This window comes from Xenopus laevis, chromosome 5L (assembly GCF_017654675.1).
Source record: "Xenopus laevis strain J_2021 chromosome 5L, Xenopus_laevis_v10.1, whole genome shotgun sequence".
Lineage (NCBI taxonomy): Eukaryota > Metazoa > Chordata > Amphibia > Anura > Pipidae > Xenopus > Xenopus laevis.
Genome location: NC_054379.1, coordinates 54,021,558 through 54,038,870, shown reverse-complemented (window position 1 = coordinate 54,038,870; position 17,313 = coordinate 54,021,558). Strand labels below are relative to the sequence as shown.

The 17,313-nt window shown below is 37.4% G+C and overlaps 1 protein-coding gene across 1 annotated transcript in view; it reads right to left on the bottom strand.

The window, feature by feature from the left end:
• The window catches only part of tulp4.L (TUB like protein 4 L homeolog), a 91,362-nt gene that overhangs the window by 33,629 nt on the left and 40,420 nt on the right, over nucleotides 1-17,313 (bottom strand). The window contains exons 3-4 of the mRNA XM_018263094.2: nucleotides 3,969-4,097; nucleotides 1,289-1,450 (exon numbers count right to left, since the gene is read on the bottom strand). Coding sequence (XP_018118583.2) covers nucleotides 1,289-1,450; nucleotides 3,969-4,097 — 291 coding nt within the window. The remainder of the gene's footprint in view (nucleotides 1-1,288; nucleotides 1,451-3,968; nucleotides 4,098-17,313) is intronic.

The window sequence follows — 17,313 nt, the reverse complement described above, 5'->3', positions numbered from 1 at the left end:
GCCCTAATGTGAATACCCTTGAATATCTGTGTGTCTGTACTGCCTTTTAAAAACAAAGCAGGGCTTAAAAAATATAATATTGTAGTTTATATTGTTATAATACACAAAAACCATGAATATCTTGTAAATTATATCCTTATAAATGGTGAGTTCTGATGTCATTTCTGTCACATGACTCACTAAAATTTGTGTATTATAATAAATAAAGTACCCCCACAGTTGCAAAATATGAGGATATTAGAAGTTACTTCGGAGTTTCATCAACTGTATAAAATATCGGCCTTTGGCCTCGTGTTTTTATATGGTCATGAAACTCCTCGGTAACTTATAATATCCTTATATTTTACAAGAGGGGGTACTTTATTCACTATATAATACACAAAAGCCATGAATATCTTGTAAATTATATCCTTATAAGCGGCGAGTACTGATGTCATCAGTTATAAAGTTTATAAAAAGCTTCTCTCTTAAAAAAAAGTTTATTACTTCTGGGTTAATGTCAATTTTATTACCGTAAGTAAACCAGCAGAAACTAACTATAAACTTAAGTCTAGTTCTAATATAAATCATCTTGTTATACACAGCAGAAGGAGTTATAAAAAATGTTATAGCTTCATTCATTATGTCCTGGATGAGACAGTTTTGGTCAAAACTGTTCTGTATGTCACACATACATGAATATAGTTTCATAAAAATATTGTCACACATATTACCATATAAAAAAATCTGGAATGCAAAGAAATATAAAAGCCTGTCAAAAGAATATATATACACAAGAAAACTGCTGTGGTTTTCCTAGTATATTTAATAGTGCTGTTACATAAACACAATAGTCGGTTAAATAAAATGTTAGGATCAAAAAAAAAAAACACACTAAGATATCTTTGAATATGATGTCCACAAGTAGATTATTAGTTAAAGCGGGCAAACACACAGAAGTATGAAATGTTTCAAACAGTATTTGTTGTCCAGGAGGCATTTGCATATTTATATATGGATATAAATGGAGCACAGTCATGTGAACAGTTATAAAAAGTGCTTACTGTGGGATCCACTAAATCTTATGTATTAAAAGAAAAAATATAACTCTCTCTCTCTCTCAACAGGCACCTCAGAGTTTTATAACCTGCATAAAAGCACTTCATGTGCAGCCTTGTGTTGTGTGTGGAAACTTCTAATATCCCCTATAATTTACGGTAGAGGTACATTGTAACCTATATAAATTAGGATCAGAGTAAGGTAACTGACATTTTCCCTTATGTTTTATGGCACAAATGAGTAAACAAACCTGCTGGTCATCCGGTGTCCAGATTCCACAGGTGATTTGACTTTCCAAGTTAATCTCCGATGACCAGTGTCTCTGACCACTCACAGAGCCCACCAGCACAAATCCATCTCTGTAGGAAATCAGTGCTTGTGTCCCATCATGGCTCCACGTAAAGTCACTAACCTTTTGTGGGAAAAAAAAGTGTTTATGCAAGTCCCCCAAAACAGAAATAAAGTAAAAGAGGGCTACTAAAAATGCAGCAATGTAACTACCCCAACTGCTTCTTAGTGTCACTTGTAAGACAAGACCTACACCATTATTTATAATAAATAATTAAAGAAGCAAAACTGTTACAAACAGGCAACAATCCTTAAAGGGATACTGCTGCCAAATATAGGGATTTTCAGGCACCTTATCGCCCGTAGAAGCAGAGATTTCCTGTGAGCGACAAAGCAAACTGTATGTCATTGCACTTGCAGTTCTGATTAACTTTACTGCTGTATGGAATGCACATGATGGATTTGTAGAAGTGCACAACACACCGGGGTACTTAATAAAGTAGTAGATGTACTGACTGTGACAGAATATAACAGAAAAAAATCAGAGTTATGTAAAAATCACTAGGGGTGTCAAATTATTTGGAAGTACTTGCGGAGCCTAATGCCGCCATCTACTTTCTTCTCCCAGGTGTCCACTTATGCAATTACTCAGGCACAGTACTGAAATGTTGGGAAAAGTTCTGTGCTGCCCATGTGTGCTCAAACTGACAGAGGCTGCCTTAAAAAGTGGAAGAAGAATATGGTATGGAGTTTACAGGTAAGTGACTAGAATCACTGGGGGTGCCTAACAATCAGCTCCATTTCTGGGTGGCAGCAGCCCTTATGCCACCCACCCCATCCGCACCACTCTTAAAACTTTAGCATCAGAGCAGGTCAAAGGGGGGGCCACATCGCTAATGCAGAGAGCACTATGGCACTAAAAACCGGAAATTCGGCTCTTTTGAAGCCCCTGGTAACTGGCTGCTTTCTAAAACCTGAGGCAAGATTCTTACCTTGACTCATGGCAAGAGTGGCCCTGCTAACAATTTTGCACCCCCCATTGTTTTAACTTCTCCTTGGGGCTCATTTATAAACACTGGGCAAATCTGCACCTGGGCAGTAACCCATAGCAACCAATCAATGATTAGCTTTTTTTAGTCAGCTGCAGGTTGAGCACTGAAAGCAATCATCTGATTGGTTGTTATGGGTTACTGCCCAGGAGCAAATTTGCCCAGTGTTTATAAATGAGCCCAGTGTCTTTTAAATCAGTTCATATACATAGCTTTAGATGCCGTGTACTTACCTGGAATTATGCCTTGTATCAGCATAAATATGAGATTCATAAACAAATCCAATGCAGAAAAAGGACATTTTTTGCAGGGCAGTTTGCCTGGCATATTTTTACGACTAGTTTTTTTTTTTTTTAAATCCCTACTTGCCTCCTTTTTCTCCCATCCACACATTTTTTTTTTTGACTGCTGAATTTTTTTTATTATTTATTTATTTTATTATTCAATAACATACAGGAAAAGAAGTAAAAGATTTACAGCAATTGTGTTGTTTTTCCATGGTTGGTATACATTGCTTTTTTAAAAAAAAAAACAAAAAAAAACAAAACATAGCGTAACGTTGTCAATATAGCAAATTGTATATACGCATAGTGGAAAATAAGAGATACCATTATGAATAAAAGGGAAAGAAAGAAAAGAAGAAGAAAAAGATAATTATAAAAAAAAGATAATAAAAAACAACATAAACAAATACTATAATAATATTTGTATCCATGGGGGTATCTGCAGTCTGTGTTAAGGTATACTTATACATATATAAGGGCTAGTACAAAATCAGGTCGTCAATTTCTTATCTCTTTTGGTAGCTAGTTTTGCATTCTTATGTTATCCACCCCCTGTAATGGGTCCATGGATCCCATATCTTATAGAATGTTTCTAGGTATCTAGAAGGTATCTAGTTCTCCCTACAAAGGTAAGTTTTTCCATCACCAGATAATTATCAAGCCTGGTTTTGACTTGCTGGAGGTCAAGTGGATATGTTTTCCAAGCCTTATCTATGGCCAGACATTTTTTTTTTCATGGGGTGAATTTTTTTGCACACTGCTTTCTACTTGGCAAATGACCCCTCTTTTCTTACATATACAGTATTCATTCAGTATCAGTATTTATACCATTATCTAGAAAATTGTTAAAATGTTTTTTAACATTGCCCATAGCCTTCTATAGGGCTGTTCTTTTGGTCTTAAATACCAATTTCCTGGAAGGTTTAGACAATGTTAAATACTGATTTTGATCCAGCATATTGAATTAATCTGACTTGATAGGTCAGTTGGAAATATTTTTTAAGAACTCCTTAAATATTCCTAAGAAAAGCTGAGAAATCCTTCAAGAAATCTGAAGGATTTTCAGTTCAGTTTTGATAAATCTCGGTTCGGTTCGCGCAGCTAATATTTTAAGAGACAAGGCAGATATTTGATTTAATCAAGCTACTGACCCAGTGACACCAATATTTTACAGCTGTTAAATTGCTATTTTAGGCAATGACTCAACTCAGTAGAAGCCTAAACTTTATAACATATTTTATACAAATTGACAGATTTGTGAAGTGATATGAACATGCTATTATTTTCATAATTCCTACTTGTTGCTTACCTGTGCTCCCCGATCATTGACCAGTTCCACAGACCATCGCCCTTCATATTGAATCCAAACAAATATCCCTCCATCTGCATCACAGGTTGCCAGCTTTTGAAAAGGTTCGTTCCATCTCACTAATACCACCTGGAAACCAGCACAAATAAGATTTATCAACATTATCAATCACTTTCTACACAGACTTAGCATTTCTCTCTATGCTTCATTACCTCCAAATTTAACTTCTCAAGTATAAGCAAAGACATCTATTTATCATAGTGCAAATCTCCCTGGTCCAGTTGGCATCAAATACAGCTAAATACAAACAATAAAAAAATGACAGATGGCATTGCAGATGAGATGTGAAGTTAACCACAATATTGTACTATCTGGGCAGAATAAAAGTCTTTTTGCATTTATTTACATGCATTTTATAAATAAACTTCCTTTGTTATGGTTACCACATGGAGCAGTACGAATGTATCATAAATCATCTACATTCTGTTTCCTGCTGCAACCTTTGCCATGACAAAAAATATTCCTCCCAATATTTCAGGCAAATATCAGGATGCCACCCAACTATTTACCCACTTGCTCACAAACCCTCCCCAGTATGTCCCAATTATCACAGGAATCAACACATTGTATATGGTTTAGCTCTTTTGTGTTGATGTATTTATTGTATTTATATAGCACTCTAGATATATTTCTGCAGCTCTATAGAGATATTTACTTCAGTCCCTGCCCCAGGGAGGTTACAGTCTAATTTCCCTATTAAATGTATCTATTAATTTTATATTTAACAAGCCTGGGTGTCTTTGGAGTTCAGGAGGAAAGCAGAGTTTAAATTTGAAGGAAGAAGGGGCACATGGACCTGAAATGTAGACAGTCAAAAGGGTGGTCCAGGTGCACCAACCCCATCCTCAGCATTAGTGATGGGCGAATTTATTCGCCAGGCGCGAATTCGCGGCGAATTTGCGCGATTCGCGGCAGGCGAATAAATTCGCAAAACGCCCGCGAAAATTCGCAAAACGCCCGTGAAAATTCGCGAAAAAAATTCGCCGGCGTCAAAATTTTTTTCCGAAAAAACGGACGCCGGCGTCAAACACGGGCGCTGTTTCGCGAATTTTTCGCCGTTTCGCAAATTTCGCGCGAAATTCGCGAATTTTTCGGCGAAGCGAAACGGCGCAAATTCGCCCATCACTACTCAGCATAAGAAGCAATAATCTGTCAACAGCAAAAAATATGGGCACTCAGGCACTCAAGGATTAAACACACAGACACAGGGAGAACATCCATGCAGATAGTGCCCAAGCCAGAATTGAACTCAGGACCCCATCATTCTGTCCACAATATATGCAGATAAAGGTATTTTAAAACACATGTATAAAAACCGATCACTGTGTCAAACAGTTGAACACTATTCTGTTCTATGGTGTGTTAAACATCAGCACCAAATTAATATTCTCAAAACATTAACAAGCACTGTGTTAAATTAAAAACAATTTAAGTTAAATGGAGGATTGCTTATTCAAATCTATTAATTTCAGTGGAAGCAACTGTTCCAGCGTGGATAAAGAGTTTTGTAAATATCACAGGTTCATTCAGTATATAAAACATTGTTAAAGACTGATTACATACATTGGTCTTTGATTTTTTTTGATAAAAAGTAGAATGCTTTGCTTATATTTACTGAGTAATACATCGGACTTTGACATCCCATGTTTTAAATACAATTAAATACAATATTGCAGCTTATAAATTAATACCCCATCAATTGAATTAGGAATCAAAATATGCTTATTTGGAATTTTGGCAAGATAAACACTTTAGAAAATATGTTTTCATCTCAGTACAGGTATGGGATCCGTTATCCGGATGCCTGTTATCCAGAAAGCTCCAAATTATGGAAAGGTGGTCTCCCATAGACTCCATTTTATCCAAATAATCCAAGTTTTTAAAAATGATTTCCTTTTTCTCTGTAATAATAAACCAGTACCTTGTACTTGATCCAAACCAAGAGATAATTAATCCTTATTGGAAGTTGGTTTTATTTTATGTTTCCATGATTTTCTAGTAGAGTTAAGGTATGAAGATCCAAATTACAGAAAGATACATTATCCAGAATACCCTAGGTCCTAAGCATTCTGGATAACAGGTCCCATACCTATAGTATTTTTATTGGTGTTATAGTATATTTGTCTACATTAAGATCCCAAAGTAAACAAAATGATGAATAACTCATTGGGTGTGTGTTTTCTGGCCTATCGGTTGAAGCAAATCGCATTGAGGAACTAATGATTCAGACAATTTTTCGCACACAAATAAACTATTGCACAGTGGAAATGTATCTGTATCTTTTGGTAAAAATACCAATAGTTGCACGTTACAATAGTACACATTTGTAAGAAAAAAAAATACTATAGTTGGTAAATAGGCCTCAGAAGTTGATATAAGTAACCCATGAAACATAAGAATTACTCAGAAAGAGGGCCAGTTCAAAACAAATGAAAACCATGTGTTGAGAAACAAGATTAAGTGTGGGTATGAAAAGTTTTTACTGCCTTATCATGTACAGTGTACCAAACAGTTAAAATACCATTATGGGTCTTAGGTATAACAAATGGAAGCATGTAATTAATGCTCAATGGCTTTCATATGTCTATTGCAGGGGACTGCAAACTGTTTTTTTTTTTTAACGGAAAGCTTAGGTTTTTCTTTAGATGGATCTAAACATGAAGAACATAGCAGTGGCATGTCACTAATAGTATGCTGCCTTCCGATTTACCCAGATGATGTCCCCTAATGCTTTACTCTTAATACCTTGTGCTTTTATCACAGCTTTGCTCTTGTATGCACAGCGTCACTAGTAACACATTTCTTTATTCTGTTCTCAGGATAGCATCCTAATTACCCATGCACCAGAGGAGGCACCAGACACTGATTAGCAGCACTAGATCTTGCTCTAACACCGCATATAATGTAAGTCTGCATTCTTAAACAGCAGGAGGAAAGGTCTAACATAAAGAGTCAATTATCAGAGACGTGATGTTACAGTTTAAAGGAAGAGGAAGCAGAACTCTACAGTGCTGTCGGTGTTTCATGACATTAGGTATTCTTAATGTCTTCATTCTCAAAGCATTTTGCATTAACTGATGAGGAAAAAGAATAAAAAATACAGTGATTGCTATTATTACTTTATATAGAACCTACATGTTACACAGAAATTGTTTGTCAATCTCTGTCTCAGTTCAGAATTCAATGTCCCTAGCATCCACTTACACCCACACATGTACAAGTGGTAAAGGGTGGTTCACTTTTAAGTTAATTTTTAGTATGTTAAAGGATGACCAATTCTAAGCAACTTTTTCATTGGTCTTCATTATTTTTTTTTTATTGTTTTTGAATTATTTGTCTTCTTTTTCTAAGTCTTTCCAGCTTTCAAATGGGGGTCACTGACGCCATCTAAAACAAATGCTCTATAACACTATAAATGTATTGTTTTTGCTACTTTTTATTACTCATCTTTCTATTCAGACCCTCTCCTATTAATAATCCAGTCTTTTTTTTTTTTTTTTAATCAATGCATAGTTCCTAGGGTAATTCAGACCCTGAAATTGCAAAATAGACAACTACTGAATTAAAAACCAAATAACTCAAAAACCATAAAAAAAGAAAACAATACAAATAGTCTCCGAATATCACTCTCTATATCATACTAAAAGTAAAGCCAATGAACATGATTTTGTTGTGTGTGGGGAAACTTTTCATGGTGACATGGACAGGACTTGATGGACATGTCTTTTTTTTAACCTCAACTACAGTTATGTAACATTCAGATGAGGTCCTAGTCAGTGTTAACTCCAGTAATGCTAAGCACTTGTTCCACTATCCAAAAAATAAATATATATATACATATGTACAAATACCATACAAACAACAAAAAATACATAATAGAGTTTAACCGGGCCCCAGGCAGTTGAATGTTGAATTACGTGTGCACCAAACGGGACTTCTTTGGATATATATATATACATATACATATATATACACACACACATTTATAGTTAGGTCCATAAATCTTTTGACAGACAACTTTTTTTGGTTCTGTACATTAGCTAGGGATGCACCGAATCCAGGATTCAGTTCGGGATTCGGCCTGTTTCAGCAGGATTCGGCCCTCTGCCAGGCCGAACCGAATCCTAATTTGCATAAGCAAATTAGGGGTGGGGAGGCAAATCACGTGACTTTTTGTTAGAAGTAAAAAAAAAAAATCCCCTTCCCCCGTTCGGATTCGGCCAAATCTTTAACGAAGGATTCGGGGGTTCGGTCGAATCCAAAATAGTGGATTCGGTGCATCCCAAACATTAGCACAATGATTTTTAAATGAAACAACTCAGATGCAGTTGAACCGCAGACTTTCCGCTTTAATTCAGTGGGTTGAACAAAACGATTGCATAAAAATTTGAGTAACTAAAGCTTTTTTTTTTTTAACACAATAACTTCATTTCAGGGGCTCAAAAGAAATTGGACAATTGACTCAAAGGCTATTTCATGGGCAGGTGTGGGCAAATCCTTGGTTATGTCATTATAAATGAAGCAGATAAAAGCCCTGGAGTTGATTTGTAAGGGGGGGGGTGTTTGTATGTTGAAGATTTTGCTGTGAACAGACAACATGCGGTCAAAGGAGCTCTCCATGCAGGTGAAACAAGCCATCCTTAAGCTGCAAAAACAGAAAAAAAAACTCTGAAAAAATTGCTACAATATTAGGAGTGGCAAAATCTACAGTTTGGTACATTCTGAGAAAGAAAGAAAGAAAGAAAGAAAGAAAGAAAGAAAGAAAGAAAGAAAGAAAGAAAGAAAGAAAGAAAGAAAGAAAGAAAGAAAGAAAGAAAGAAAGAAAGAAAGAAAGAAAGAAAGAAAGAAAGAAAGAAAGAAAGGAAGAAAGGAAGTACTGGTGAACTCAGCAATGCAAAAAGACCTGGATGTCCACGAAAGACAACAGTGGTGGATGATAGCCGAATTATTTCCATGGTGAAGAGAAACCCCTTCACAACAGCCAAACAAGTGAACAACACTCTCAAGGAGGTAGGTGTATCAATATCCAAGTCTACCATAGAGAAGACTGCATGAAAGTAAATACACAGGGTGCACTGCAAGGTGCAAGCCACTCATAAGCATCAAGAATAGAAAGGCTAGATTGAACTTTGCTAAAAAAAACCATCTAAAAAAGCCAACACAGTTCTGGAAAAACATTCTTTGGACAGATGAAACCAAGATCAACCTCTACCAGAATGATGGCAAGAAAAAAAAAGTATGGAAAAGGCGTGGAACAGCTCATGATCCAAAACATACCACATCATCTATAAAACATGTCGGAGGCAGTGTGTTGGCTTGGGCGTGCATGGCTGCCAGTGGCACTGGGACACTAGTGTTTATCGATGATGTGACACAGGACAGAAGCAGCCGAATGAATTCTGAGGTGCTCAGAGACACTGTCTGCTCAAATTCAGCTAAATGCAGTTAAATTGATTGGGAGGTGTTTCATAATACAGATGCACAATGAACCCAAAATACAGCAACCCAGGAGATTATTAAAGCAAAGAAGTGGAATATTCTTGAATGGCCAAGTCACTCATCCGATCTGAACCCAATTGAGCAAGCATTTCACTTGTTGAAGACTAGACTTGAGACAGAAAGGCCCACAAACAAACCGCAACTGAAAGTCGATGCAGTAAAGGCAGAATCTAGTGATATCCATGAGTTCAAGACATCAGGCTGTCATTGTCAGCAAAGGGTTTTAGAAATGAAACCAAGTATTAGAAATTAAAATGTGATTTTCAGTTTTTTAATTTGTCCAATTACCTTTGAGTCCCAGAAATGAAGTGATTGTGTTAAAAAAAGGCTTTAGTTCCTCACATTTTTATGCAATCTTTTTGTTCAACCCACTGAAATAAAGTGTGTGTGTGTGTGTGTGTGTCTGCTTGTATATATCTGTGGACCAAATGCATTTACAGGTAAAGACTCTGTTTTCCATAAACCCTTAATTCAGAATGTTCAAAAAATTCCACACATGCAACCCAAATGCAACACAGATTACATTCATGGTTATCGCAAAACATCATGTTGGGATACTCAGGCCGCCAAAAAAGGACAATCTTTTGGAGGTCTAAGAATACTGTATACCTAAAGAATACAGACAACAATAAATAACAGTTTTTACTAAATCAATATTTGCTAGGAAACCACTAAGAATCCTGCATAATTCCCCATTCCGTCTTTGATTAATCTGCTCCTAAATATGTTTTATGATTTGGTTATCATATAATTTTTTTTTTACAGATTTTGTTAATATTTAAAAACATAAACCCGTAGTTTTGTGGACAATTAAGGGGCTACTGTTCTTGTATAATTACCCCTTTTTATATTCAAGCTATGGAACACAGGGATATCTTGGACAAGTAAAAGAAAAGAAAAAAATAAAATATGTCTGAAGTTGCATCCCATTAATTTGTATGGGAAAATCTGAAAATACTCATTCAAACAATTGCTGTACATGTGAATAGGGGTGAAAATCATGGCCACCAAACTTAAGCGTTTGATGTCTCCAGTGTTCCACAGCCAGAGGAAATGTAGTACATTCTTTCAGATTTTGAGCAGCCGCACTGTGGCCCTGGAAAAAAAAACCCTATGCAGTTTTTAGTTAAAAGGGCCAAATATTTATCCATTCAATGACTACAAGCCCCAGAACCAAAATGTTTCTTTTTAAGCACAATACAAATGCCTGGAGTAGAAGAGAACTTTGCAAATATTCAAGTGACAGTGCAAATTATGAGAAATGGTCTCAATAAGCAGGACCCCATAGAACGAAACCAAAGAAAAAAATTAATAAAAGTGAAAAAAAACAAGAATTTAAAGTACAGGTATGGGATCAGTTATCTGGAAATCCATTATCCAGAAAACTCAGAATTACGGAAAGACCGTCTCCCATAGACTCCATTTTATCCAAACAATACAAATTTCAAAAAATTTCATTAAAACAGCGCCTTCTACTTGATCCACAATAAGATATAATGAATCCTTATTGGAAGCAAAAGCAACCTATTGGGTTAAGGTTTAGTAGATGTTAGGTATGAAGTTTCAAACTACAGAAAGATCCTTATCAGGAAAACCCTAGGTCCTGAGCATTCTGGATAACAGAACCCACACCTGTATAGTGTCACAACAAGTACAGAAAATATAAAATGCAGTCAATACAAATGAGGGGCATCCCCCTCATTACATGTCTACTACATTTCTACTGGTATATCATAAGCATCATCCATATTCGAGCTTGCAGCTCTCTTATGTATTCAGATGTTACATGTGAAGTGTAGCTTCACCCATAACTCCCAACATTTTTGAAATAGAAAGAGGGACAAAAAGTTTTGCAGCTCTCCACCCGTTGGAAATTTTTGACCATGCCCATTTTTGTGGCAACACCCCCTAATTAGCATGTTCATTTTACAAAATTTGGCAATATATGAAAGTTTGAACACATTTATGTGTTTTTTATGGGTTATTACAGTTTTGCTAATAAAGGTGAAATTACATTTTTTTATCAAAACCTTGCTATTATTGGGTGGGAGAATTAGGCACAAAATTATGCATGTGCTAATATGTTATGCATTACAGCAAAGCACCTCTGCTAATGCACCACTGTGCATATTATTCTGTGCAATAGTCGGTTTTAACCCTTTCCCTGCCAGCCGTTTTGTCCTAGATGCGAACATCTACTGCCAAGCAGTTTTTAGATATTTTGCACTCTTTCACTTTAAGGGCCTTTCCTGGGGTGGTCTTTTAGTTAACCCAGGAAAACAATGTATTGTTTTTTTCAGGACAACCTGAACTTTCACAATATGCAAGAATTTTGGTGTAATTCTACTTCTCTAATAAAATATTGGATTCTAAGTGTCAAATAAAATGAAAAAAATCATGTTGCACGAAGAACAATCACATATATCAGAAACATCATTCATTTTATGTACGAGAACACAGCCGATTTAGAAAGGTCTATGTCTCCTGAACGCGACAATACCAAATATATATAGTTTTATGGAGATTTCTCACTTGTATAGCTCAAAATCTACAAGCAGTACACAACCAAATTTCCAAAGCAACACTTCCCAAACGGCATACTTTTGATTTCAAGGCCAAACATTCCGCTAACAGTAGGTTTACCCTAGAAAACTACCCATTACTAGAAAGAACAGATTCTGGTGAATCAAAAATGGGTAGAAATATCTTTGTACTCCAAACCACCAAGTTGCAATTGTTTCCTAAAGTTATAATGTTTTATAGAAATTGGTGAATTTTTTGAAAAATGACCTCAAAGCTTCCACTCTACAGCAACATATCTCCCACACATCATTAGGTATCAATGTAAAACACCCCAAATATAAAATCCTGGGTCCACTGAACAGTTTGATGCCCAATATGAATAGATGTACCCAAGCACGTGGCATAGGAGGCCCCAAAAGGAAGACCCCCCATTTGTTCTGTCATTTCAGATACTGCAAAATCAACACATTTACATCGTTTTGGGGGGCGGCAAAGGTAGAAAAAAGTATGTTCACCCCAGAAAACCATATATTTTCGGAAAGTACACATTCCCCTGAATCCAAATTGGGTATGCATGTCTTTCTACACCAAAGTACCAAGCGGCAAACCATTACTAAAGTTGGTGATTTTGGCGACATTTCCAAAAATCACTTAAAAATTTCTACCCTGCAGCATCGTATTACCCACATACTTTTAGGTATCAAGACAAATCACCCCAAATATGAAAGCCTAGGGTCCTCTGAACAGTTTGATGCCCAATATGTATAGGTGTACCCAAGCAAGTGGCATATAGAGGCCTGAAAAGGAAGACCCCATATGGTCTGTCATTTCAGATACTGCAAAATCAACACATTTACATCGTTTTGGGGGGCGGCAAAGGTAGAAAAAAGTAAGTTCACCCCAGAAAACCATATATTTTCGGAAAGTACACATTGCCACGAATCTAAATTGGGTATGCATGTCTTTGTACTACAAAGTACCAAGCCGCAAATCATTCCTAAATTTGGTGATTTTGGTGACATTTCCAAAAATCACTTAAAAATGTCTACCCTGCAGCATCGTATTTCCCACATACTTTTAGGTATCAAGAGAAATCACCCCAAATATGAAAGCCTAGGGTCCTCTGAACAGTTTGATGCCCAATATATATAGGTGTACCCAAGCACGTGGCATATAGGGGCCCCAAAAGGAAGACTCCCATATGGTCTGTCATTTGAGGTACTGCAAAATCAACACATTTACATCGTTTTGGGGGGGGGGCAAAAGTAGAAAACAGTAAGTTCACCCCAGAAAACCATATATTTTCGGAAAGTACACATTCCAACGAATCCAAATTGGGTATGCATGTCTTTCTACGCCAAAGTACCAAGCCGCAAATCATTCCTAAATTTGGTGATTTAGGTGACATTTCCAAAAATCACCTCAAAATATCTACCCTGCAGCATCGTATTACCCACATACTTTTAGGTATCAAGACAAATCACCCCAAATATGAAAGCCTAGGGTCCTCTGAACAGTTTGATGCCCAATATGTATAGGTGTACCGAAGCATGTGGCATATAGGGGCCCTAAAAGGAAGACCCCCATATAGTCTGACATTTCAGGTACTGCAAAATCAACACATTTACATTGTTTTGGGGGGGCAAAAGTAGAAAACAGTAAGTTCACCCCAGAAAACCATATATTTTCGGAAAGTACACATTCCCACGAATTCAAATTGGGTATGCATGTCTTTCTACGCCAAAGTACCAAGCCGCAAATCATTCCTAAATTTGGTGATTTAGGTGACATTTCCAAAAATCACCTCAAAATATCTACCCTGCAGCATCGTATTACCCACATACTTTTAGGTATCAAGACAAATCACCCCAAATATGAAAGCCTAGGGTCCTCTGAACAGTTTGATGCCCGATATGTATAGGTGTACCCAAGCACGTGGCATACAGGGGCCCCAAAAGGAAGACCCCCATATAGTCTGTCATTTCAGATACTGCAAAATCAACACATTTACATCGTTTTGGGGGGGGGCAAAAGTAGAAAACAGTAAGTTCACCCCAGAAAACCATATATTTTCGGAAAGTACACATTCCAACGAATCCAAATTGGGTATGCATGTCTTTCTACGCCAAAGTACCAAGCCGCAAATCATTCCTAAATTTGGTGATTTAGGTGACATTTCCAAAAATCACCTCAAAATATCTACCCTGCAGCATCGTATTACCCACATACTTTTAGGTATCAAGACAAATCACCCCAAATATGAAAGCCTAGGGTCCTCTGAACAGTTTGATGCCCGATATGTATAGGTGTACCCAAGCACGTGGCATACAGGGGCCCCAAAAGGAAGACCCCATATAGTCTGTCATTTCAGGTACTGCAAAATCAACACATTTACATCGTTTTGGGGGGGGGCAAAAGTAGAAAACAGTAAGTTCACCCCAGAAAACCATATATTTTCGGAAAGTACACATTCCAACGAATCCAAATTGGGTATGCATGTCTTTCTACGCCAAAGTACCAAGCCGCAAATCATTCCTAAATTTGGTGATTTAGGTGACATTTCCAAAAATCACCTCAAAATATCTACCCTGCAGCATCGTCTTACCCACATACTTTTAGGTATCAAGAGAAATCACCCCAAATATGAAAGCCTAGGGTCCTCTGAACAGTTTGATGCCCAATATGTATAGTTGTACCCAAGCACGTGGCATACAGGGGCCCCAAAAGGAAGACCCCATATAGTCTGTCATTTCAGGTACTGCAAAATCAACACATTTACATCGTTTTGGGGGGGGCAAAAGTAGAAAACAGTAAGTTCACCCCAGAAAACCATATATTTTCGGAAAGTACACATTCCAACGAATCCAAATTGGGTATGCATGTCTTTCTACGCCAAAGTACCAAGCCGCAAATCATTCCTAAATTTGGTGATTTAGGTGACATTTCCAAAAATCACCTCAAAATATCTACCCTGCAGCATCGTATTACCCACATACTTTTAGGTATCAAGAGAAATCACCCCAAATATGAAAGCCTAGGGTCCTCTGAACAGTTTGATGCCCGATATGTATAGGTGTACCCCAGCACGTGGCATACAGGGGCCCCAAAAGGAAGACCCCCATATAGTCTGTCATTTCAGGTACTGCAAAATCAACACATTTACATCGTTTTGGGGGGGGGCAAAAGTAGAAAACAGTAAGTTCACCCCAGAAAACCATATATTTTCGGAAAGTACACATTCCAACGAATCCAAATTGGGTATGCATGTCTTTCTACGCCAAAGTACCAAGCCGCAAATCATTCCTAAATCTGGTGATTTTGGTGACATTTCCAAAAATGACCTCAAAATATCTACTCTGCAGCATCGTATTACCCACATACTTTTAGGTATCAAGAGAAATCACCCCAAATATGAAAGCCTAGGGTCCTCTGAACAGTTTGATGCCCGATATGTATAGGTGTACCCAAGCACGTGGCATATAGGGGCCCTAAAATGAAGACCCCTCCTTGTATGTTCTGTCATTTCAGGTACTGCAAAATCAACACATTTACATCGTTTTGGGGGGGGCAAAGGTAGAAAAAAGTAAGTTCACCCCAGAAAACCATATATTTTCGGAAAGTACACATTCCCACGAATCTAAATTGGGTATGCATGTCTTTCTACTACAAAGTACCAAGCCGCAAACCATTCCTAAATTTGGTGATTTTGGGGACATTTCCAAAAATGACTTCAAAATTTCGACCCTGCAGCATCGTATTACCCACATACTTTTAGGTATCAAGACAAATCACCCCAAATATGAAAGCCTGGGGTCCTCTGAACAGTTTGATGCCCAATATGTATAGGTGTACCCAAGCACGTGGCGTATAGGGGCCGCAAAACGAAGACCCCCATATGGTCTGTCATTTCAGGTACTGCAAAATCAACACATTTACATTGTTTTGAGGGGGGCAAATGTAGAAAAAAGTAAGTTCACCCCAGAAAACCATATATTTTTGGAAAGTACACATTCCCACGAATTCAAATTGGGTATGCATGTCTTTCTACGCAAAAGTACCAAGCCGCAAATCATTCCTAAATTTGGTGATTTAGGTGACATTTCCAAAAATCACCTCAAAATATCTACCCTGAAGCATCGTATTACCCACATACTTTTAGGTATCAAGAGAAATCACCCCAAATATGAAAGCCTAGGGTGCTCTGAACAGTTTGATGCCCGATATGTATAGGTGTACCCAAGCACGTGGCATACAGGGGCCCCAAAAGGAAGACCCCCATATAGTTGTCATTTCAGGTACTGCAAAATCAACACATTTACATCGTTTTGGGGGGGGCAAAAGTAGAAAACAGTAAGTTCACCCCAGAAAACCATATATTTTCGGAAAGTACACATTCCAACGAATCCAAATTGGGTATGCATGTCTTTCTACGCCAAAGTACCAAGCCACAAATCATTCCTAAATTTGGTGATTTAGGTGACATTTCCAAAAATCACCTCAAAATATCTACCCTGCAGCATCGTATTACCCACATACTTTTAGGTATCAAGACAAATCACCCCAAATATGAAAGCCTAGGGTCCTCTGAACAGTTTGATGCCCAATATGTATAGATGTACCCAAGCACGTGGCATATAGGGGCCCCAAAAGGAAGACCCCCATATGGTCTGTCATTTCAGGTACTGCAAAATCAACACATATACATAGTTTTGGGGGGAGCAAAGGTAAAAAAAAGTGCATTCACCCCAGAAAACCATATATTTTCGGAAAGTACACATTCCCACGAATCCAAATTGGGTATGCATGTCCTTGTACTCCAAAGTACCAAGCCGCAAGCCTTTCCTAAATTTGGCGATAAAAGCAACAGTTTTTACATTTTTGAAAATTGCCTAAAAATATTGCAATTGGCCGCATTTATCTCACCCAATTTCTTACATACAATTCTAAAACACCATAAATACTGATGCCAAGGGTCAATTGAACCGTTTGATGCCCAATATGCATTGATATACCAAGGCAGCTGGCATGTGCGGACCCAAAATGAAAATAGTGCATATGATTTTTCTCTGCTGCCGATTCGCCTTCTGTGAACATAGACCCTTGACTTCATATTATATGCCTCAAGACCCTCCTAACAGCAAAGACCCCCCCAAAACCATATATTTTTGGAAAGTACACATTCTGACGAATCCAAAAAAGATAAAGACGTCTTTCTACACCAAACTGCAAAGCTTTTCTAAACGCAGAGGTTTTTACATTTCTG